Source organism: Zonotrichia leucophrys, chromosome 2 (assembly GCF_028769735.1).
Source record: "Zonotrichia leucophrys gambelii isolate GWCS_2022_RI chromosome 2, RI_Zleu_2.0, whole genome shotgun sequence".
NCBI lineage: Eukaryota > Metazoa > Chordata > Aves > Passeriformes > Passerellidae > Zonotrichia > Zonotrichia leucophrys.
Genome location: NC_088171.1, coordinates 129,891,775 through 129,915,587, shown reverse-complemented (window position 1 = coordinate 129,915,587; position 23,813 = coordinate 129,891,775). Strand labels below are relative to the sequence as shown.

At 38.7% G+C, this 23,813-nt stretch overlaps 1 protein-coding gene across 2 annotated transcripts in view; it reads right to left on the bottom strand.

Annotated features, from left to right (window-relative positions):
• Positions 1–2,637: 2,637 nt before the first annotated feature.
• The window catches only part of RGS22 (regulator of G protein signaling 22), a 61,482-nt gene continuing 40,306 nt past the window's right edge, over positions 2,638–23,813 (bottom strand). For both annotated transcript variants that reach the window (XM_064703572.1, XM_064703573.1), the window contains 10 exons: positions 23,447–23,595; positions 20,278–20,440; positions 19,504–19,662; positions 15,588–15,749; positions 12,514–12,693; positions 10,884–11,024; positions 7,207–7,440; positions 5,371–5,476; positions 4,710–4,803; positions 2,638–2,777 (listed from right to left, as the gene is read on the bottom strand). In XM_064703572.1, coding sequence (XP_064559642.1) covers positions 4,730–4,803; positions 5,371–5,476; positions 7,207–7,440; positions 10,884–11,024; positions 12,514–12,693; positions 15,588–15,749; positions 19,504–19,662; positions 20,278–20,440; positions 23,447–23,595 — 1,368 coding nt within the window. In that variant the 3' untranslated portion in view covers positions 2,638–2,777; positions 4,710–4,729. The remainder of the gene's footprint in view (positions 2,778–4,709; positions 4,804–5,370; positions 5,477–7,206; positions 7,441–10,883; positions 11,025–12,513; positions 12,694–15,587; positions 15,750–19,503; positions 19,663–20,277; positions 20,441–23,446; positions 23,596–23,813) is intronic.

Sequence of the window (23,813 nt, the reverse complement as noted above, 5' to 3'; positions counted from 1 at the left end):
CTTTAATAAATATGTCAGGTCTGATAAGAAAAAAGTGAAATACACAGTAATAGCATCTTAATGTAAATAATTATGAATTTAAATTACATCTTTAAAAATCCAAAATAATAGTTCTATTATTATAGTCCATTAATTGGGAGTAAACATCAAAAGTAAGCCTGAATGAGTATGATTGCATTGTGTATTTTAACACTACTAGCATACATCTATCCAGAAGTTTTCTAGGTTTGCAAGTTTCTGGAAAAGAGAATTGGTTTTATTGTCTGTAACAGCAAACTTCCCAGAGCACTGCTGTTCTGCTGTAGAGACTTCTGAGTGTCACAAAGTGTAAGTACTCAAAATAAACAAGGAATAAATTTTAATTGTCTGAAGGGAGAGGTGCTGGGGTTGTTGAGAAAAACTTTTCTAGCTCTTTAAAACTGCTGAGTTCACATAGGTGGTAAATCAGCAACCTGAGAGAGAACAGATCTCAAGAGAAAGACAAAAAGACAATAGCAGTACAAGTGTTCTGAAGTTATATAGAATCACCATTCAGAGTAATAATGCTTAGTCAGTACTCAGATTCCCTGCTGGAATTGGTCCCTTGGGATGAGACTTAAACCACCATTCCATTTCTGGTGTATCACAAAATAACAACTCTAGGGTATCTGCCATTGCATTAGATTAGATCCAGTAACCCAAAAATTTAAGGGTCCCTGTCTCTTAATGTATTCTCTGTTCAATTGCCCGGTATTTCTTTAAAATTGACACATAAAATGAAAATGATGATATGCCATGTAGCTCTAGCATTGCTGATACGTGACCCTTCTCATTGTGTCCTGAAGACATGGCCTTGGCACTAAAACAGCGCACGTGTGTCTACATACACCCAGATGTTTCAGCTGCCACAGAGACAGAACAGCAAACTAGATTGAGTAAACTTCAGTTTGCAGCACTTGGTGTGAATAGGGCCAGTTTGAAAAATTCTATTCACAAATTAAGTACTTCTTTCTAAGTTTCATTAACATGTATAGTGTTAATGAACACAACTGTCTGGGACAGTAGTTTTTTGCATGAGGTAAATTTGCTGGTAAATTGTTGTTCACTAGTTGGCAAGGCTGGAACATTCATAACAAATGTAACATTGTAAACAAATGTTACAAATGTTTTAGCATTTGTAACAAATATCTGGATAATATTTTTAATTTTTTAAGTAATCCAAGTATTACTCTTGTCAGAACTACAAGCATAAAATAAGCAATGTCTGCACATTACTTAACTGCCTCAAAATTCCATGAAGGCAAGAATACAGCAACACAAACAGCCTGCCATGCTCCAGCATTTGGTTGCGTGCACTGTACTGACCACAGCAGTAGAAGGTGGCCTTCCATGTGCTTTTTAGGGTGACATACATCACTGCATTTATGGCACTTCATGATTCTTTGCCTTTCACATTAATGAGTGGTGGGCCCCACACAACACCACATGTGCTTTGCTTACTACAAGATGCTGCATTCCAACCTCCTCAGATGTATTGAACATTAAAGTTTACTGCATTTGTAAAATTTAGGAAAACATTAAAAGCAGGGAAAGAATTTTATGTTTTGCTCCCTTGCAGCTTCCACCAAAAACATATTTTTCAGGTAACTCAAACACGGAACGAGTGCAGACAAGCATGAAGCAAACTCTGAACCATGGGCAAAGCAGGAAATGAACCAATGATCTCCCTCGCTTCTCTTGTAAGAATATATGATCAGGACAACTACATCCATAAAAGAAAGTGTATTTCTTCCCTGCCAGCCTGTCTCCAGCAGGAGACAGTCCCATCCCTAACTCAGGGCTAATCCTTGGGAACGGCTCACTGGAGCTTGCTGATCAGCCTTTCTTTTACATGCGTTACACACATGTGGGGGAGAATGGAGCCAACAGCTTTGTGGCTGGGCACTGGTTTTTAAAGAGGTCTGAAGAATGTGGAGAGGTCTAGTATCATCCTGTCTCTTGCCTAGTAGTTAATTCTTCCCCTGCCCCCTTTTAATTTCTCAATTAAGCCTTGGTCCTTAGTCCCCACATCTACTGTGCCCCAAGTCTTTTGGAATGCAGCATCTTAGAAACTTCTTAGAAGTAGGGAGAGCTATGCAAGAGCAACCCTCTGTTGACTAATGTCTTGGGACTAATGATATTGTATATAAGGTCCCAATCCCATCTGTGTCCTGAGAGATTTTAATCCTTTCTTGTGGGTCAAAACTCAGAAATGAGACAGAAGGTGAACTTTGAAACAGGAATCAGATTGAACTGGGAGGAAACAACAAGAACATCTGCCTCTGTAATAACTCAGAGACCTCATGAGTTATCCTTGATGAACAGAAGCTGTGTGAATTGCATAGTGAGAGCACAGTGTGCCAAAACATCCTGCTTCAGGGCTGTCAGTTCAAGGCAGTGTTTTACTTATTCATTAGATCAAACACTGAAGAACTGGGCTTGATTATAAGATGTTTAAGGTGGAGACTACCTAGTAGTTTGCACCATGCATACTTCGGTGGAATCCCACTGCAATTTGAGCCTCAAGGTGTATTATTAAATTATAAACACAAGAGCCAGTGTCACAATCAGGTTGAAATAGAACACATTGGAACATGTTTATTTTCTAGCCTCGATCTCCTGGTTCTTAATAATATTACAAGTCATCATCTTTGCTCTGGAATTGTAAGAACAAACCTTGCAAGCACATTATATTTGTGTCTCCTGGCCACCTCCATTGAATGTCTCTGCATTCTCTCCACAGAGAGATTTTGATGTGCCTGAAAAGGTAACAAAATGTCATTGCTGTGTTCAGCCAGTTGGAATAATCAGAACAGTTCTTCAATTAATGCATCAGCTCAAATTGGGGAAATCAATTTATTGCAAATTAAATTTTGTAAGAGTAAGTCATTACTAATTCAGGTAGTGGGAGACAGAGGAAAGAAAATAAGAACATATACACACTTAGAGAAAACACTTTTCCTTCATGTTTCCCAGGTTCAAGTTCACTTCAAGCACCTCTCCTCCCCTCCTTGCAACCATCACTGGTTGCACTCTGTCCCCACAGGTGAGGTACTGGGAAGTTCCTTCCTCCTACTCACTATTTTCCTCTGCTGCAACATCAGTCCTCCACAGGCTGCAGGGAATATCTGCTCCATCACAGAGCACCTCCTCCTCTTCCTCAACTTTCTCTTTAACCTCTTCCTCTTACACCTTCACCTCTGCCCTTGGTGTTTCTCTTTGTTCTTTACCACTCCTTTTATTTCTTCCTCCACTCTCTGGCTTTCTTTGCTCTTTCTGAAATGTGTTTCCCCAAGGTGGCCCCATCTCGGCTGAGGGATCAGCCATGTCCTGTGATGGGTCCTTGGAAGAAACTGGGACTGGCTGTGCCCAGCACATGGCAGCCCTGGCCTTTCTCACAGGCCTCCTGCTGCCAGCCTTGCCACCTATCCCCAACAGACCAGGTGTGACCTGCTCTGTTACAAAGTGGAGGGAAGATGCCCCATCAAAAGCATTCATGGCCTTGTGTAGCTGTCTCACCCTACCAGCAGAGTGGTCAGATCACTATAGGATAGCTGGCAGGCAAATTTCCAGAGGCATTAGAGAGTGGGCTGCAACTGAGCCTGGTGGGAGGGACCTCACAGGACCTCAACTTTCTCATTGTGTTAGTCTGTACCACAGCCTGGTGCCTGGCAGGAATGCAGCTCTCCGGTCTGGAATAGCCAGGGCTGGCTGGGCTGGGCTGGGCTGGGCTGGAGCAAGGGGGGCAGGTGCCCTGTGGGCCCAGCTGGAGGCTTCCCAGCCACAGAGCAGGAGCAGAGGCCCTGCACCAGCACTCCACAGGGAGCAGAACAGTGGTGAGAAGGCAAAGGTGTGTGGAACACAGGCACACCTGCGAGGTGCAGGAGGCCCCAGGTGGATGGATTACTTTAACTGCAACTGTAGAACATGGTAAGAGGGCAGAAAGAGAATGGGAGGGAAGACAAGGAATGCTGCAGTTTTCTCTGAAGTCATTTTCAGAAAATGCTGCCACAGGAAGATTGTTTTTAGGCACTTGAAATTTTAGGAGGACTAGTGAGGGCAGGACACCAAGTTGCCTAACATAGCAGTGCCAAGTACAGAATTAGAAGAGGAAGGAGGAGCAGAGAAGGAAAGCAGCAATATTCCAAGTCCTATTAACTTTTTTAAGTCCACCTAATTTCAACATTGGCTTAAAAATACTAAAAAACCAAACCTCTAGAGGATTCTTCCTTCTAGGAATTTAAGCCTTGAAGCAAAATCTGGTTTTCTGTCTTTATCAATTGGGTTTTTTTGCTGTCCCACTTCTTTCTCTCAGTCTAATATTTAATTGGCTTTGGCAGAGGTGATCTATTGCTAGTTCTGTGTCAGGTTCTTGACAGTAACTTCAGAGGGTCTGAGATTTCTCCAGTCATCTCATGTTCCTATTTAAAAAATCTTAACTGGAAAGCTTAGATAACCTAATTTCAGAGACTGCCATTTTGCAACAAAATTCCATCTGGTCAACATTAGATCCGCTAACCATGGCTGACATAAAAAATAAGCTTGTTTTCATATGGAGGCTGTACAGCTTCAGTTAAACATGATTTGGAGCAGGATAACTTGCTACTAATGAGCATCAGCACTGGCAGCAGGAAAACTGGCTTTTAAGAATTCATATTTCAAAGCACACTTGTTGTCATTCTGGTACTCACTTCCTGCTTCTTGGGAAGATTCAGAATTTAGGCTTTGTAGGAATGGTGGCTTTTACAAAACTTTCAGGTTTCCGGGAGGACATAGACAAATAACCTGCATTTGAAAAAATAAATTAAAATTATGTGAAACTGAAGGAAGTGAATATTACATAGTGCTATTGCTAGCCCTACTACTAAATGGATGTTTTAAATGAATAAACAAAACAGGTCGTAATATCCTTGGCAAAGACTTACAAGGATATTCATAGCTGAAACAAGGATGAAGCAATGCCTCCAGAAACATACTGACAGACTGTGAGAAAGAGGTTTCAGTATCTGCTTGAAAGTTAGTTGATGAAGTACAAGAAGCCAGGGAGGTGAAATGTGTATGTAATTGCCACATCACTGCAGAATGAAGAAATGGCTTTATTCCTCTCTGCAGCAGGACCTGTGCTGTAAAGGCAGTGCAAAGATACCCTACAACTTTTACTTTTTCTTTCTTAGAAAATATACCACTCATGAGAACAGCCCAGAGAGCAACTCCCCTACAGACAGCAAAAGAGAGCCAGAGGTTTCTGTACACAACTCCGAAGAAGAGCAAGCAAAGTCCTTGTACTGCAAGGACACAAGTACACCTATGCTCTAAGCTTGTCCTGCTCAACTACAGAGCTTGGTTAATAACCTGCAGGGAGTGATGATGATGAGGTTTTCTGCAGATCTTCTTGCCTTTTGATGAGTATTCTTTCCTGCTCCAAGGCTTCTATGTACTTGGAATAGGACCAGGAAGCCTGCAAGAACCATCAAAAACCATCAGCCTTCAGGTCACATCACTGTAGCTTCTGATCCATTTCAACAGTATATAAAAAACTTGTTTATGTTATATTCTTATTACTGGCTAATTACAAATATTAAGAAGATTTTTTTTTAAATTACAATATTGGAATAATGGGGAAAAGAGTATTCCTGTAAATAAGTAAATCTCAAAACACCATGATTTAAGCAAGTTTGACAGATACAATGTTTATATTTATTCTTCATCCCTAGTCTGAGTGTTATTCTCTCTCCTTTCTTCTTCAAAAGCAAAGCAGCAGATCTTTACCCTCCCAAATATCATTTGTGCTATCAAGGACTTAATTTTATCTCTGTGCTACGCCCTTAGTCCTCCCCTTGGACTATGATTACTCTGTTTGACATAAACTCAAACCAGCAACTGATTTGTGGGGTGGAGAGGAAATACATATAAGAAAAGCTGTTTCTAGCTTATGTCCTTTCACTGAAGGTCTCATGAGCCTCACAGCTCCTGCCTGCCCTCTCCAGCAGAATGCTGCTACTGCTAGAGGCAGATCAACTGGAGATGCCATCCTTTCCTTTTCTAAGGATAAAATACTGCTTTTAAAGAAAACAATTACAGTTCAGATTGCATGTAAATAATAGGTTGCCTTTCCAAAACAGGATGAGAACTGCACTTTTATTTGGCCTGGTTTTTATCTTATGGCATGAGAAGTTTGGAGCAAATTTGTCATATCATGATGCAGTAAGAACTTCTATCACCTTGCTATTGTAGGAAGGGGCTTGCAGAAGGGCTTATTGTTTATTAAGCCCTCTTCTTGAGGGTTTAAATGTATACCAGGGATGTACCGCCTTGCTCAACTCACTTTTTTTTTTTTTTTAATAGGTATGAGCAAAAGTAAAAAGGTCCACTTAAGGGTAAGAGTGTAAGCTTATCCATGCAATTCACACTGTGATTTCAGATTTTGGGGGTATTTCACGGTACCTTTTTCTCTATTCTGCTCTTCACTGCCATAATGTCGTGGGAAGAGCTCTATGCAATACAAGCAGTGGCCAAAGTGTGATTTACTCCTGATTCTCATGACATATCTGTGCTTATGTGGTTGCACAGGTTCCCTGTTATGCTCTGGCAATGCCAACTCAGCCATGAATGATCCCTTGATATGTCCAATGTAGCATGTCTGGTTTTCCCATTTCCAGGTAAAATAACCTGTTACCTTTTCACTACTGATTTGATGCATTGTCAGAGTTATGGAAGAAGTCTTGAAGTGGTTTTCAAATACCTAGATTTTCAAATACCAAGATTTTCTAAAGGAGTTCAGCTTTAGTTTTTGACATATGACCAGAACAGGACTCTGGCCTAAACCAAATTCTTTCAGGATATGAATTTCACAAATAATGAAAAGCTTCTTATTCCAGAACTGAACTACCTTTTCTTCAATTTATCTTTAAATATAGATTCTTTTTTTAATCCATACACCATAAGACCTTAACATTCTGTTAGCTGTTAATACTACTCAGAACCTACATCTTAAAAAAAATTAATAAAGAACAAAAAAAATTACCTGTAAGACAGGTAAACTTAAAACAGCAAAGCTAATTGTAGAGGAATGAACAGTTATTGAAGAACCATCTGACAGCAGTATTCAAAAGCAAACTCCCCTTTCCCCTTTTCCCAAGATCATTTTATCTCTCTTGAATAACATCTGTAGGAACATTAATTATTTACCTTCCTCCCAGGTCCTTGTACAGGTGCTAAAGCTGCTGATGATCTTCTCTTAACATCAAGCTCATCTAGCAAAACACTCTTTGGCAGTTGAGTCAAGGGCTTAAGCTGAGTCAAGGGCTCAGGCTGAGTCAAGGGCTTGAGTTGAGTCAAGGACTTGAGTTGAGTCAAGGACTTGAGTTGAGTCAAGGACTTGGGTTGAGCCAAATTAATGAGTTTTTTTCCTGCTTCTTTACCCTGCAAAAAACCTCATAATTAGATGTGAACAATAGTTACAGAGCTAAAGGAAAAAGCAAAGTATGAGGAACCAAAAATTGTCATTGGATATGAGATAGTGTCATTTGCAGTAATGTTTTGTAATGCTTAGCTTCATAATTCATCATGCTGAGCATATTTTAAAGTAGCAGCTGCTTTTTTAAAGCATTTCTTTGTTCCAGTTTATGTTTCCTGTCCTCTACACTCATACAGACATATTTCTTTCAGATTCAATACCTGCTCCAAAATATAGCTAGGTGACAGGTCAGATCTGCAACAGAACATATTTTAAGGACAGAGAGAACATTGTGAGCCTCTAATTTGGCCTCAGGTATAAATGTAGAGTGCAGGATTTGTCGTGATTAATTCCAGCTTGGTCCAGTAGCTGTGTATGAACTACAAGTATACAAGTTAGGAAAACAGGCAATGTACAATCTACAGTGAAGAACAAGGTATTGTAACCCTTGGCAAACTGCTCTGGTGATTAACTGTTTGTCATTTTCATGTTGGTTTGTTTCTCCTTTGCACATTCTGTTTGATGATCCCAAAACTCTTCATAAACATCAACTGATGTTCATATTTGACATCACAAAGAGCTCTCTCCAAGAGCTGAGTAATATAACCCTCCCATGTTCCAAGAGAGAAAGTGAGGGGAAAAAAGGGGATCAAATTGTTCCCAAAGTCCCTGAAAGCTCTGGAAAAGGATCACTCTGTCTCATTTCCTTGCTCCCAAAGTTCCTTTGCCTTCATCATAATGCCCACTGTCCCATGAACCCATCAGCTGTAAGAGTGACTTTTGGGTACAGAGCTGCCCAGGCAGTGTGATGCTGATCTTCTCTGCAGAAACAAGCTCAGTAGCTTCTGTGGCACACTCATTTCGTGGAATGGGGATGCCAATGCAAACACAGAGCCATTGTGAATACTACTGCACTGCAGTTTATGTTTGCTAGCTCTCTCAATGAGAATGGTGAATTAAGCAAGGTCTTTAAAAATGACTTCTCATAATAAATTAAGCAATGTTATAGTGGATTTAGATCCCATGCCATTACACCACTTACTAACAAATAAGCTTATTGCTAAGAGACACAGCAGAAACACAGAAAAGGAAAAAATGTTAATGGCTTTCTTTGCTAAGGACATGGAAGGAGAATGTACAAATCTACAATGTAAGTTAAAGCTAAAAATTTAAAGCTATTTTGTGCACTTGAAAGCAAAAAAATCCAAAATCTATTTTGGAGATAAAATGCAATCATGTATACAACAAAATACTAGTACTGGCATCAAGGCAGTCTGAAAGAAGTGACATATATTGAAAGTATGTGGATGTGCATCTAGCAGCTAACAAAGGAAAAAGTCCATTGCCAGGATGAGTTCTACTCTTTGGTAGACTTTGCCCCTTAAATAACAAATAGGCACACAAAAAATATTGAGATAGTCAAACAATACCAAGTTATGCATCATTGCTCAGTGAAAAGCTCCTTGTCTGCCCATTTTTTCCACTATACTTCATGAAAGTCCAACTCTTATCTGTTCAGTTCTAAAGCTGAGGTGAGCACAGGTAGATTCGGTGCCCCAGGGACATGTGTAAAGGAAGAAGAAAGCAAATTCCTCCCCTAGGAGTATGATTGTTCTGTTTGAGATAAACCCAAAATAGCAACTGATCTGTGGGGTGAAGAGGAGATATATATATATAAAAAGTTGTTTCTAATCCTTGCCAGATCTTTGCTCTTGTTCAATGAGCCTGGTTGGGCAGAAGAAGATAGTCCTTCTTTTCATTGCCAAGAAATCATCACCTTCCACAAGCCAACAAGTGAACCTGCTGTTGCTCATGTTAGATGAAAGTTATCAGTATCCTTCAGGGATACTGCATCATTTGAATTATGCTGTCACTGAGAGGAGAGAAATCTCAAGATTTCCCAGGCAAGAGAACAGGAAATGGCAAATTCTTTAAACAATAACAGAAAGAAAAAAGGATTTTACTATACAGGAAAAAATTATATGTTACACCCATTCTTTAAGAGATTTTAAAAGGTAACTGGTTTACTGATCTTTTTTTTTTGTGAGGAGAAGAATAGCGTACAAACTGTTTACAAAGCTGTATTCTCTGCTTGTCATTTTCTACAATTTCTTAGTCTATTTCTCTGCTTAGAAGCATAATTCACCATTCCGATTTGCTCTCCATAAAAGCTAGGCTTTTGCCCTCCTGCCTAATATTTCTTCTTTATTCCTTGATTTTGATCAGAAATCTCATAGACAGGCAACAAACAGATGGAAAATAAGTCTGTGAAAATGTAAAAGTTTGTTACTTTGAAATATTGCACTCTTGCACTATAAGTATTGCCAATGGCCATGGCAGCCATATATATATGGAGACATTGTGCTCTGGAGAAAGTAAGATGAGTTCTTGGATTTTAGACTTCCCTTGACATCGCTGTGTGGCCTTGAGTAATGCTTCACTGGTCCTCAGCTTTCATGTGCATAAGAAAAATAGCAATGCATATATGTTCTTGTGGGCCTATGTATCTGTCCGGATACCTGTGTGGTTCACATCACATGGAACATCTCCACACATCTACATGGCATTTAGAATACATCAAGGTCTCTGTAATGCTACTTATTATAGTCTGCAAGTCCAGTAATTTCTCTGTCCTTAAAAGAATGTTCTCTCCTCAAAGCTTGCCAAACAATTGTATTTAATAAAAAATAAACTTTTTCAAAGCCTATAATCAATAGAAAAAGAAGTCCATTATATTTTAATTTTAAAAATCCAAGAAAAACAATTTTACAAACAAGCATTCCATTGTAGAGGTCACAGTTTTGTTAATGTGCTGGAACTGTCTGGAAACTTGCTGTGAGCAGTCTAACAATTTCACTTTCATAGCTGAGAAAATATTCAAGCAAAGGCAAAGATTATGCAAATTAATTACCACATAAATATTTTTTTAAACAATGTGCAGGATTTTCAAATGGTCCTTCTGGAAAATAGATATTAAATCAATTTTGGTTTGGGTTTGGTTTGATTTCAGTTGTGGTCCAGAATGTAAATTCTAATATAAGACAATATCATGAAAGTGCAAACAGGTCTGCAATAGCCCACAGTACACACAGATTGTACACAGATTTATTGTTCTTAATTCAGCCTTCTTCTTTGCTCTTCTCTTGGCACAAAAGGTGACTAAAATACATTTTTTCCTCTGGTTAATGAAAGGAGTATTCCATTGACTCACCCACTTCAACTCAAACATATGTATATGTACTGGCAGAATTGGGAAATAATCACCTTAGGACTGGGTCGAGTGTAAAGCTTGAAATCTAACAAGATTAGGTAGCTTTGGATCAGGCTGAGAAAGAGATATTTTATTTGATGTATCTTTGCTCATGTTATTCAGTTCATCAGCGGTCACCTGAAACTTTATGAGCCTTACCTTTGCTGTTATCCCTTCCATCTTTTGCATATCTTTTTCCTTTTTTTTCTCCAAGGACGCTAGAATTTTGTCACTCTCTGGATCACTTTGGAATTTACAAAATTCTGGCCAAAATTTAAACAGAAGAGCAAAAATACTCATCTGCGCAGGAAGAAAATAAAGTCAATCTTGACCACATTAAGGAAACAGTTGACTGTAAAATGAAATGCAGAATGAGATAACTATTTTTTTTGAACACACAGCCTTGTTCCTCCCACGTACTCTGTCCTGACATTTCAGCCCAGCTTTGCTCAGCACATGCTTTTCATCAGTGTGTTTATTACTGGTGAGAAATCTTCCTAAAACACAGTTAAAAGACATTTTCTTTTTTTACATTTCCCTAAACAATTGTTTGCATTAATGAAAACATCCATCACTTTTTACAAGTATTCTTGATAAAATATACACCAGTAGAATTGCTTTTGCACCACTGTTCTGCTCAAGTATTTAAAATATTCAGTTCATTAGGGAGAGGGCTTTTTTTCCTTTCCTTAAGAGAAAGGAAATACTTTTTTGCCTCTGGAAAGGCTCTTAAACCACATTACAGATCTATGAGCAAATCTTGGATAATTTTTAAATGATATAATCTCTCACAGGGTCATTTTTGAACTAGAATAAGAAAAACAATTTTAGAAAAGCAAACAGAGGGGCTCAGTGAATTCTGTTGCTGCACGTACTAAGGCTCACATTTTTCAATTTATTTAGATGTTTAATTTGCATTGAGAAACTTGGCTTCAAAGCAGACAAGCATGCTCACTGCTTCTGGCTCAAAAGGCTTGAAAGGGACGTGTAAGCCACTGTCAGGTTCCAGTCACAGCTTTTTGGCCTAGTTCTTCCTTTGGTTTTGTGCCAGATTTCTGGAGTTCACTGGGTTTTACACAGGCTGAAATGAGACTTCTCTTTCTCTTAGGACCTATATGAACCCTTTTCTCTGACAAATCATTCATCTCTTGTCATCCAAACACTTTATGGACTCACAGTTGATGTCTAAAGGTGTCAGTGGGAATTTTATAGGAAAAGAACAACAACTACTTTTCTTGGACTTAGAAGATAAGACAAGGCAGTATCAAGGGATAATAAAATAGTAAGTCTGTAGTAAAGTTCCAAAATTGCTATTCAACCTGATTAATAGAAATATCAAAGAGAAAATTTTCTACAGCCATTTAATACACACTTTCTGTAATAAAGGAGGGAAAGACATTCAGCAAGTTAAGCTGTCTTTATGCTTGACTCACATCTGCATTTTTCATAAAACTTGAAAACCACGGACTTTCTAACTACAAATTACTTCTGTGACATTAACCAAGTGGTAAAGAACAAGCAATTAAGAACATAGACAGAATTCATTTCTACTGCCAGAATTCGTAACACAGACCTGGATAACACCTTTCCAGGATCAGCTAGCTGTCAGAGATTTTCTTTATTGAGCAGGATAAATCTGAAGACCTTACAGTCACTGAAATATATGACTGTAGCTTTCTCCTTCAAGCCCAAGCTTGTGTGTGGAGTCCTAACTGTCACATCAGCAATGAAGACTGTTCTTAAAATCAGGCAGTCAGTCTCTGGCCAGACCTATCACTCGGCTTCTTACCTGTGCCTCTCTAAAAATGTAAGGTCCTAGTTCTTTCCTGTGCTCCACAATCTTTTTTGCTTGTTCAGGTGGGATGTCAATCTGCAAAGCTGGGGGTATGGCAGAATTAATAAAGCAGTCAATAATAGCTGTGATCTTTCTCTGAACTATGGCATCATCACAATGAGAATGGCACAAGTCCTGAAAGATAAAAAATACCATTTTCAGTCAATGGAGAGAGACACAGGCAAGAACTTTTACAGGGCACCAGTCATCAAAGAACAATAGTCAAACAAAAATAATTATTCAATAAATTCCTTCAGTATGCAAGGCAAAATTCTTTTGGTAAACGTGCATGGTCAAAACCATACTTCAGACATGCATGAGGCTTCTGGCTTGCAAATGCAGATACATAGCAATCATTGATTTTAGGTGATAATTTCTGCCTGCATGCTTGGATATAACAGCTTAGATTTTAAATGCATTACTGGCAAATAGACATTTCTGAAAAGAGAAACACATCTACAAGTGTGAAAGGCACTGATTTTCACAATGAGCCTGCTATGACTTGCATAGCCATGACAAATAAAAGATAAAGAAATGCTCCAACAAAAGAGGGAAAATATTTAGAGGATACTAGATATTCTAACTAGGAGTGTTGTCACAAGAGAGGACACTGTCAGCTACCAGTACAATCTTCCATTTAGTGAAATCTTCTACTTTCACCATTCATTATGATTTTCTAGTTTCCCAAAACCTCAGGGTTTGAAATAACTCTGTACACTATAGAATACAAAGCAAACCTGAACTTACAGGAGTGAGATGTCAAAGGACCACTGGGGTTTTCTATTTTTTTAATGTGATCCTATTGTTCTTGTAAAACCTGTCATTGCTGCGTTTTGACACCCTGACGATGCCACCACTGGACTTTGACATGAAGGAAAAATAATTCAAAGAGTGTCCTTCCAACACTTTGAAACACGAACTTTCTCTTTATCTGTATATTTCAAGAAATTAATATGACACTAGAAGACTATCACATATATCTTAGAGACACAATGACCACTCAAGAGTTGTCAGGAAGAGAGCTCTTTAAATGAAGAATCTGATTTTAGTTCTGGTATAGAAGGTACATATTTACTTTGCAAAGAAATTAAAACCATGACTTTTAAACAGAAATGTGGTATGTGAAAGAGCTGGCTTGCTTTGTTATGAATATTTTTAGTTTTGGGAAGGAAAAAAAAAAGAATGATAACAACTATAATCAAGAAAGTAAGGCAACGCAAAAACATATTAAATATATCCTTACTATATATATAATGGCTTTCTTTGCTCATCTAGCACAGAAGGCAGAGAGCTGTAGTATGAGGGAAGACAAACAAGCCATATGATATGAAGAGAGTTGAGACTGAGCATAGATAACAGATGGAAATGATCCACAGAGTTATGTTTCTTCATATTTGTTTTTAAAAAAAAATCTTGGTTTTGGATCGTCCCGAGATGTGCCTCCAGCCTGATGGGTTATGGGAGCAATGCAGACACTGACAGCTAAAGGGAGTTCTGTCTAAACTGATGGCATGATAGGGCTCAGACAATACAAGTATGCACTGTGCAAAGTGCTGCCCACGCCTTTGGCAATATTCCTGCAGCTCAGCCTGACCCACAACACTCCTACTACTCCAGCCCTTTGCTTCTACAAAGAGCATCAACTGCCAACCATGACATTGCATGCATGGAGAAATCTGGTCAGATTCTACTTTTTCTGGATAACAAGACAAATAAAATTAACATAAATGCAGGAAAGGGGGTGGAACAAAAAACAATGAAGGCTTTCTTCCGAGAGCAGTTCTACAAAGAAAAGAATTAAGAGCATGCTCCACATTAATTTGCAGAAAGTTTCCATGTCCTCCATAATGTAGCAACGAAGAGTCACAAGAATCAACAAAACTTCAAATATCTAGAAAAGGATTTGTGTCATGGAACACCAGGTACCTTCATGTCAGAGTTTTAATCTAAGGTAATCACTCTGTAACCATGAGAGAGACAGCAGCACCCCCAGAGAGCATTTCAGCCAGTGATCCCTTGCCTGGAGATCAGAACCTTTGTGGGGAAGAGAGATTGTCCCCTGGAAACAGGAGGAGCTTCACCTTCTAATGCAGACATCGAATTCAAATTCATAAACAGTGAAAGCACACCCACATGCCTGCAGCAGATCTTCAAGTGCTACTGCAACAGCAAATGTGTTTACAGCCCAGTTTCTGAGCACGTTAGCTAATCTCATGCTCCCTGCCTGCCATGTGCACACAGGTGATGTTCAGGAGCCCAGAAGAGATTCTGCACTCTGGTAGCACTTTTGCATCAGGAATATCCCAGAGGCAAAAAAAAATGAGGAATACATGAAAGATTTGTGGTGACCCTGCATTCAGTCCAGGATATTCCTAGGAGGCTGCACTATGTCTTAAAGTTTCACTCCAGACGTTTTCTATCGTATTTCAACCCTCACAAGCAATTTCACAAAACTACATATATATGGGAGGGATGTAATCCCTGCTGACCTTTCTCATCACATTTCACTTTGGTCCCAAGCTCAGCTCAAGTCAAATTTGATTCTGCAAAGTGCAAGGGAGCTGTGCTCTGCATTGTACATATAGGGGTTTTTTGATACCATCTTTATATCTGTAAATTTGATTGAATTTTAAAGTTATCTCTCATTTTTGAGAAATTACCAAATTCAGATTGCAGCTAAAAGGACAGAATGAACATTTTAATGCTTGCATATTTCTACTGCTCAACAGATGTATACCAAACTCTGGGCATTAGCAAGATAGCGGTGTTCCTTTAGAGACTCAGAAGAATGCTACGATTTGAAGAAGCATAAAGAAATACAGGGATAATGCTTTTGAGTCAAGAATAGCTACCCTTAAGAAGTGAGAATTTTCACTGATGAAAAAAACAGTTTAAACAATGAAAGAGGCTTTACTATGAACAACAGAATGCCTACAGATATTTTTGTTAAAATTCTCCTAATGTGCATGAATGGATGCATTTGCTGACAAATCGAATGCTATTCCCTTTGCTCTGTTTTACCACCCTACCTTATACTTTTGCACCTCTTGCCAAAAGAGCACTCCATTCCCCAGGAGGTCTCCCTTCTGTGCCACAAAGCGTTGAAACAGATTTGCTGTCACTGGATCCAAGAGTGCCTTGCGGAAAGCAATTATTTCACTAGATGAAGAAACACTCTTATTGTCCACATGCTGTCAAAAGAAAAAATAGATGCACCAAATAAACTTTGTTTCAAAAAGCAATAACAAAGGCATTAGTTAGTGTAAACTGTCTGATTCTTATCTTTGCACTGACCCTAACTTTCAGTAGTTTATGAGTTTATGACAGGGATACAATAAAATGTGGCAAGGTTTCATTTCTTCCTTTCCTTTTTTTTTTTTTTTAAGTTTGGTTTGGGGAACATTTCTTGGAAGATATGATGGAGAGGAAATGACTGACAATGATTTAGACCATATGACTGCATACTACAAAGTATAGAAACAGCTCTTGTTATTGATTATGGTAATGGGCTACTTTTCTAGAGAACAGTTTGAGTTTTATGCAAACAAACAACAAAGGAAAAGGAACACACAAACCACACAGCTTAAAGTTGTAAAATGCTTTTGACAGGGATCTCACCAACAAAATGAGGTTTGAAATGTGTTGCTATGATCACCCACAGAAGCCAGAGACTTTGCTCTCCATGAAATAAAGCTACCAATAGTAAAATAGAATTTAAAGTCATTGAGACATTTTGGAAATCCTCATGCTGCCAAGCACAGAACAGTAGGCAGCCAGGAAAGGGTGGGGAAAGAAAGATGGCTTATGCAGGGACAGTTTGTTTGAACTGAAGTTCATGCTGGCCTGCCTTCCTGAACAAACAGTTCTTGTGCTGTTGCTGAACAGCAAGCCAAACAACCCCCTTTTGTTATCAGATGGATGAATGAAAACCATCTTCTAAAAGTGGTTTAAAACTCTTGAAGTCCTGGAAGGGTGGAGTGCTGTTCAGTGGTGAGCATCGGTCAGAAACATTTTTAGTTGTTGCCAACAGTCCTGGAAATCTAAGCTGATCCTAAGCTGAAAGGGTTTCTGCAACTTATCTTAAAACCAGGGGTTATGCTCAGTCCTGTCACAGAGCCTGCCAGGGGTAACAGCCTACCCTGACAAGGAGGGTGGTGGCTGTCCAGAGCTTCCTTTGGTGAAAATAAAGTCAGCTCAATTTAGGCAGTAGGGTTGGATTTTCCAAGCCCTTCTCCACTTCTCCAAACATATTCTATTCCCTGTGACCAGAATTTAGGGAACTTTTGAGAAAAATTATTTCTAGGGCATATTCATGAAGGGAAGAACAAAATGTTGCTTCCATCCTTATAGCAGTATGTAAACACGACTTATTTTATGGGTCAACAACCTTGAAGCAGAACATGGAGAATAATCATCTCCCTGACAAACAGGCAAAGGGAAAACTCACTTAACAGAACCCACATGCACTTTGGATCCCTTTTGTGCTGATGGTTTGCATGGATAATTGGTGACCGGGTCTCTAGTTTGATTTCAACAGACAATAAAAGTTCAACTGAACAAATGTACACAACTTGTATGCTGGCAATCACAAAAAGTTCACTGCTCTTCAAGAGGAAAAAAACTTGCAAACATCTGATGAAATCTATTATTACAAAGGTTTAAAAAGTTTAAATTTGATATAATCTCAGTGGTGTGAGATTAAAATACAATTCTAAATGAAACAGATACTGTGAGATATGATTAAACCTGCCCACTCTGCTGCATATTTCACATTCCCTTTTGTGTCTGCACGTAATCCACTTGCAATAATAAATAAACTACCAGATGCTGGAATGAACAGCTTGTCCAAATAAGTCCACTGCATGCAAAACACAGATAAATGTGAATTAAAGGTACAATATTAGTTTAAGGAGTGTTAATAGTGCTCCAAAGCCCAGGACAAGAGACCTTTATTTTCAAGTATGACCTCTCCAGACAGAAAGGGAGAGAGATTTACCATGAACATCCAGCAGGGAACTAAATTCAGGAGTAATGTGAGTAATCAGTCCACTGTAACCAGTACAGTCATGATTGCTTTTAACAGCATTACATTTGGGCCTCACACTGTCAACAGGGAAATTGTGAAAAATGTGCAAGGGTCAAATGAAAAAGACTGTGAAACTGCAGACACAAGAGACATAGCAAATTTCACTCGCCTTCCACATCCTGGTTGTCTTTTGCTGGTCTTTGTGTGAAAGATCTTCAGTTATATCCCTTATCTATAGCTGAACAAAATATTATTATTCTATTTTTTAAATATTCTCTTTTTTTTGGTTAGCCTTTTAATGATTAAGACCCCAGTGGTAAAACAGTTTATATGTCTTCTTATGGATTTTATGTCTGAAACTTGTTGTGGACCTGCACAGAATGCCATCCCTTCTTCAGCTATAAATGAACACCTGATCATTAAGACTGGGGAATTAGAGAAGACAAGAAGCAATACCAGTCAAACTGTGCACTCCACTGGTGGTGGAGTTCACTTCACCCATAATGTTCTAAGGGACCGATTATGTGAGGAATAAATTTTGGGTTTGACTTTTTTTTAGTATGAAATATTTTTAGTTCCTTTGTACAGCTGTATCATAAATACAGACTTGATCCTGCAAATTCTTTGTAGCTGAATTACACCTCAAACAAAGGGCAGGTTTCCTGAATAAGGACTACATAGCATGCCCACACTGTTTTGTCACTGTGAAATATGAAGCCAGTGGAGAATGTCATCTGGTTTCACTTCTTCTAAAATACTTTCTTCAAAGAATCTTTTCATCCTCTGAATTTTCAATAAGAAAGAGAAAAAAGAAATTGGACATAAATGGAGTTAGGAAAAGACTAAAAGCTCATTAGAACTATGTATTTCCTGTAAACTGTTTATTTGAATACAGCATTTTCTAAACTACTTGGGCTAATCTCCCTGCCAACACAGTGCAGCAGGTGCAAAAAGAGGAATGAGTTAGCTTCCAGACCTGGAAGCAGCTTAGCCTCATTGGTCTTCTGCCAGGGCTTGTAAAGGAGGCAGAGTTCAGCTAAAAAAAGGCGGAGGGTTAGGATTTTTTAAAATTTAATTAACCTAATCAATGTTAAAATTATAGTTTCAAGCAATGCAGTTGCATATGTGTCTGCTTGGTTGAACTTTGAAGTTTCCCTCTGCTATGACATTCACATGTCAGAGCTGTTATGGAAGTGCAAAACACCAAGTCTTTGCCTCTGCCCACCAGCAGGATGATCCCCTTACGTGGATCACAGCCACAGAGGCACTCATAAAAGGCAGATGTTAGCTCTGCCGATTCCTCAGTCTCCCTAATGAACCAGCAGGAGTGAAAGGCTCCTCACTCCCAGCTTTTTGGCAGCTTTCTGAAGTAACCAATTGGAGCAAGGCTTGTAGCAGTTAACCTCCCCACTCAGAAGAATTTCACAAGTCCTGAAGTCGATTCTGCAGGCATTGCAGCTCCAGATGGGAGAATATGGACAGCATAAGAGAAAGAATTACGGCATGGGAAGCTCACTCATTTGCTTGTGTCTTGGTCCCGTTGGGAACATTCTTTACACAAAGCAGTATTTCTTCAGTGTGCAACTGTATGGCTAAGGCAAAATGGCATAGGGAGAGTGTAGCAGTGCAGCAAAAATTAGGTCACTCTCCTGGCAGGCTGGATGGCAGCAGAGCTAACACCAGCTCCTTCAGATTTGGTATCTAACAATAATACTGTCAGCTAAACTAAGCCTTCAGATGAACTGCCTTCACACTTACCAAGATAAATGTTTCAACCTGTACATGCTACAGCATCTCTTTCAATGTAAACTAAAAGTAAATTGTGGGCTGCTTTTCCTCTGAACCTTTCTACCCCAATGGTAAATTATGAGCCAAACAAAAAACAATGCCTGTATGTGTTGCTGTTGTTAAAAAATTACCTTTGCTTCTTCCTCTGCCCCACGGTGTTCTTCTGCCAGGAACAATGGCAGCCATTGTTTTTCTAATCTCTTCTGGACACATTGCTGAACTTGTAGCAGAGCCTCTGCCGAAAGCTGATCATGAAGGCTTTGTCTCCTTCCTCCACCTGAATGCATTAGCTAAGCAATCCAAATACAATAACACATGACATAAACGTTTGTGTATACCAAAAGTCCTTTATCTCTCTACATCCTTGATTTAGCAAAGCATGAGCTTAACTGTAAGCAAAGCACTTAATGCATGCTTACCCAAGGCTCACATGTACTTTTCATAAAAGGGAACAGATTACATTTGTCCCTACCTATAATAGGATACAGACTCTGGTGAATAATACCCCAGCTTGACCAAGTAAATTGCCTAAGTATCAAGATATATCAGAGCACCACAGCTCAGACTTGCTGTCTGTGGCTTTACTGACATACTAAAATAGAAAACTGGAACAAGTCACTGTGCCTGAAAGTCATTTTTACACTTTTTCTGAGCCATCTTGTGCATGCTTTGACTGTGGCCTAGATCACAGTTCAGGAGAGATGTTCTGTAAGAGGTAGGGAGGAAAAGCCTGAACAGGAAGGAAGAGACCTATACAACCATAATAGAACTATCCTTGTGGCCAAAATTATATGCAAGATTTGAGGAGATAGCTTGGAGAAAAGCTGGAGCAGACCCACTTGTGGATTTTTATCTCAGTCACAGTCACAGTGACTGTTCTTTATGAATGGCTCTGTGACTGCTACCTCTTCTTGCTGTTCTCTGGTAGCTGGGCTGTTGGGTCCAAAGAAGTACTCATTGTTTAAGTACTTGGTTTTAATGTCTTTCGATTTTTCATCACTTTTTTCTTTGTCCTTTTCGAGCATCTTTCTGAACTCTTCAATATCTAGCCAGCACATGAGATCCATGCTACAAACAAATTTAAACAGAATGTTATTTCAATATTGAGTTAATTTCATCAACATTCTAGGGAGTTATTAGTTTAACCACAACTATACCATACCGAAGTATTCAAGACCTAAATATCAGGTCAGATTGGGCTGAAATTTTATGTCATTTTTTCTCTGCTAGTACCATCTGCTGAGACCATGGCACTTGCTGAACAGGCAGAGCAAACTTTTATCTTAGAGATCTCACTTAGGGTCCCATCTGGGGTACCCTGAAAGGAGTAACCTCCTCAATATGCCACTGCTAAATCCAGCAGGGACTGTGGACAAGAACCATTGTGCAGAGCTCACAGAGAGAATGAAGAGTGAAGCAGATAAGAATTTGAATCAGTATTGAGGCTGCGAGGCCCTGAGAGATGAGCTGACACCTCCTGCTCTGCATCCTTGTTATATTGCCTGAGAAAGGAGCAGGGATGACAGCTGGGAACATCAGCCCAAGAAATCACCCCCTTCCTGCCCCGTGTGAAGTGCTAGAGTTTAAGTCAGTCTGCAGCTGAGCAGATAAAAACAATTAATGGCAAAATTTGTTTCTAGGACTTTTTGTGGGCTGCTTTCTCATAAATTACCAATTCTATTACTTATTTAATTGGTGACAAATCATTTCAATGATGCAGTTCTCAATCTATATATTGTTCATAATGTTTGAGTGTACACTATAAATTTAAATTTGTTTTCATAGAATCATAGAATGGTTTCATTCTCTAAACCAGACAACAGAATAAATGACATATCTACAATTTCAGTTTAATTTATCTGACTGTTTTCTGACAGTCTCTTATTAGCTGAAGTTATATGAACATTTTAGTGAGTACATTCATTGTATCTGCAGCAGGAAAAATGAAAAACTGAATTCAGACAAATCTGTTTCAGTTTTCCATTTGGTTAATAACTGGCTTTTTCAAAACATTATTCTATGAGTAAAATGTTCAAAAGCATCTGACTGATTTAAGAACAGATGTTCTCCTTTCAAAAGTCTTTTGAGACCCTTACAGAACCCTAAGTTCTATTGAGACTGAAATTCTTTCATTTGCTAGTTCATCACAACATGACTAAGTTCACCCAAATGCAAGAGATCCAAATTACTGTGGTTTATGGTGTAACTCCTTGGCATCTACCTATGAAAACTGACCAAATATGTGCATCTTTTTAAAAAGTAAAATATATAATCTTCAAGTGTGTCAGATAAACTGTTTAGTGGTGGCTTATCCTGGCATAGTGGATCAGGAGCACATCCACAGTCAATTAGCCTGGCGGGACTAACAAGCGGTAATTCACTAACCCGAAGTAACACAAACTGTCCTGCAATTGTGTGAATATATCCTATACATTTAAAAAAGTATTAATTAATGGAGCTTTGCTTAGTTTCTTACCAGAATTTGTGCACAGGCACTCAGCAGCCTGTGCTTCCTGAAACTTGGATCACTTACATTTGGACATTATAAGAACCATAAGTTTTGATGAAAAGGCAAATGACGTGTTTTTTCTGACATTTTCCAGACTGCATTAGTTCTAGGATCCCTTCAGCTTACAGTACCATTAAGCACCTTTATTGTAGCATGCCAGCTGGACTCCAGAGTAACTAGTCTGGACCCAGCCCTAAAACACTGTTGTGAGACTTTTTAAAATGTTTTTCTTCATTATGAAGGTTTATTAAAAAAAAAAAAAAAAAAAAAAAAAAAAGCTCCATAAATTAAACATTTCTCTGCCTGGTTCTACCACTTAAAATTAGACTTGTCTGTGATGAACAAAGCAGGAAATACCAGAGACAATTCAGCATACCTGTCCATGACCTGTTATCTGCTGATTCCTACCATTTCCCCAATGAACTAGAGAGGAAGTCAAGACTAGTGGTCTCTGAACCGCAGTATGTGAAGGGGGTGTCCAAGACCATTTGTTGAGGGGCAGCAAGAAAATATTAAAACTTTAGTAGCACATGTATATAGTGTATAAAAAATTATATATAAATACATACACACTAGGGTTCCACACTCAAAAAGTTTTTACTGATGAGATGCATGAGCAAGAAGTTTGGAGACCACTGCTCTAGACAACTAACTCAGAAGTCACCTGACTACAGGCAGCTAGACCATAAGAATTTGCATCTGAACTCATTATCTGCAGTCCTTTTGTAGTCAGTAATCTTAGGAATAATCCATCCAAACTGGTTTTAGATTTTACCTTCAGAATTAGGAATATTGTGTCAGAAGTGTATATTTTTGTCTCTCTGACTGCAAAGAGAACCTATGTGATAAGCAGAAGTGATGACATTGAATCTTGGCCAGAGGAGTTTTGTGCCAGATGCCCCTTTCTGGACAGTTTTGAAAAAGCTGACTAATATCCAATGTAAAGCTATAGCAGTGCTTGACTAGAAGCAACAGTCAATATGCAAAGCATCAACTCATGGGAAACCCGACTAAAGGGAAGAAGCAACAATTTAAAGAAAAGAAAGAGTATCAGCTTCTCTTCAGATCTTACTTTTAAAACAAACAGGCTCACCTTTTCAAAGACCCTGCCTAAAATTGTATCTGCTACAAGCTAGTACTTAAATCTGCTCAGCAGACACAAAACTGTGGTTGCTGTCACACTGTGACAATAACATGCCTGTTTTCTATTTGTACATTTTTATAATAACCAGCTTTAATTTTTAAAATATACTAAATTGAATCTGTACTAAAAAAGACAAAATTTTAATCATTATAGGCTAATTGTTCTACTCATGGGTTTGCCACTAATCAAAGCAGAAACTGAAAACAGAACTGTAATACAAATATGTTTTGACAGGAGAATTTTTACCCCAAACATGTTAAGACAATTCAGTTGTCTGAACAACGTGTCTGTGTGCTTCATAAATATGCAAAAACATTTTTTAAAAGACTGAAATCTGTCAACATTTAGATAGCCAAGATCATTAGCACATATTTCTTCTGAACTTAGAAACAGGTAAAATAACAATAATGAAGAAACATACCTAGCAGAATGCTTATCAAGAAAAGCCTGGAACTGTTCTAACTTCTCTTTGTCATGGATCAGGTCAGACAGATTAGGACCTGCCAATTCTTTGGGAACTTGATGCAAGTGCTGATCTTCTTTGAGAGCCCCCGTGTCAGCAACAGTACTCTGAGGGGAGAAATTATTTTGCTTGCATAACTGCTTTTTTCACCTCTGCATTTTGCTCAGTCTAATAATCCTTGCATTAGATAACCTATCTCTGTAAAATAGCTTTCTAATCACTAAGAAAATAAATTGAGTTAAGGCTCCAGCTCCTAGCAAGCTTTACTTTTATGTTTGCTTTAAACATATCAGTGTCTGCAGGTTCCATAATCAAATAATCCAAT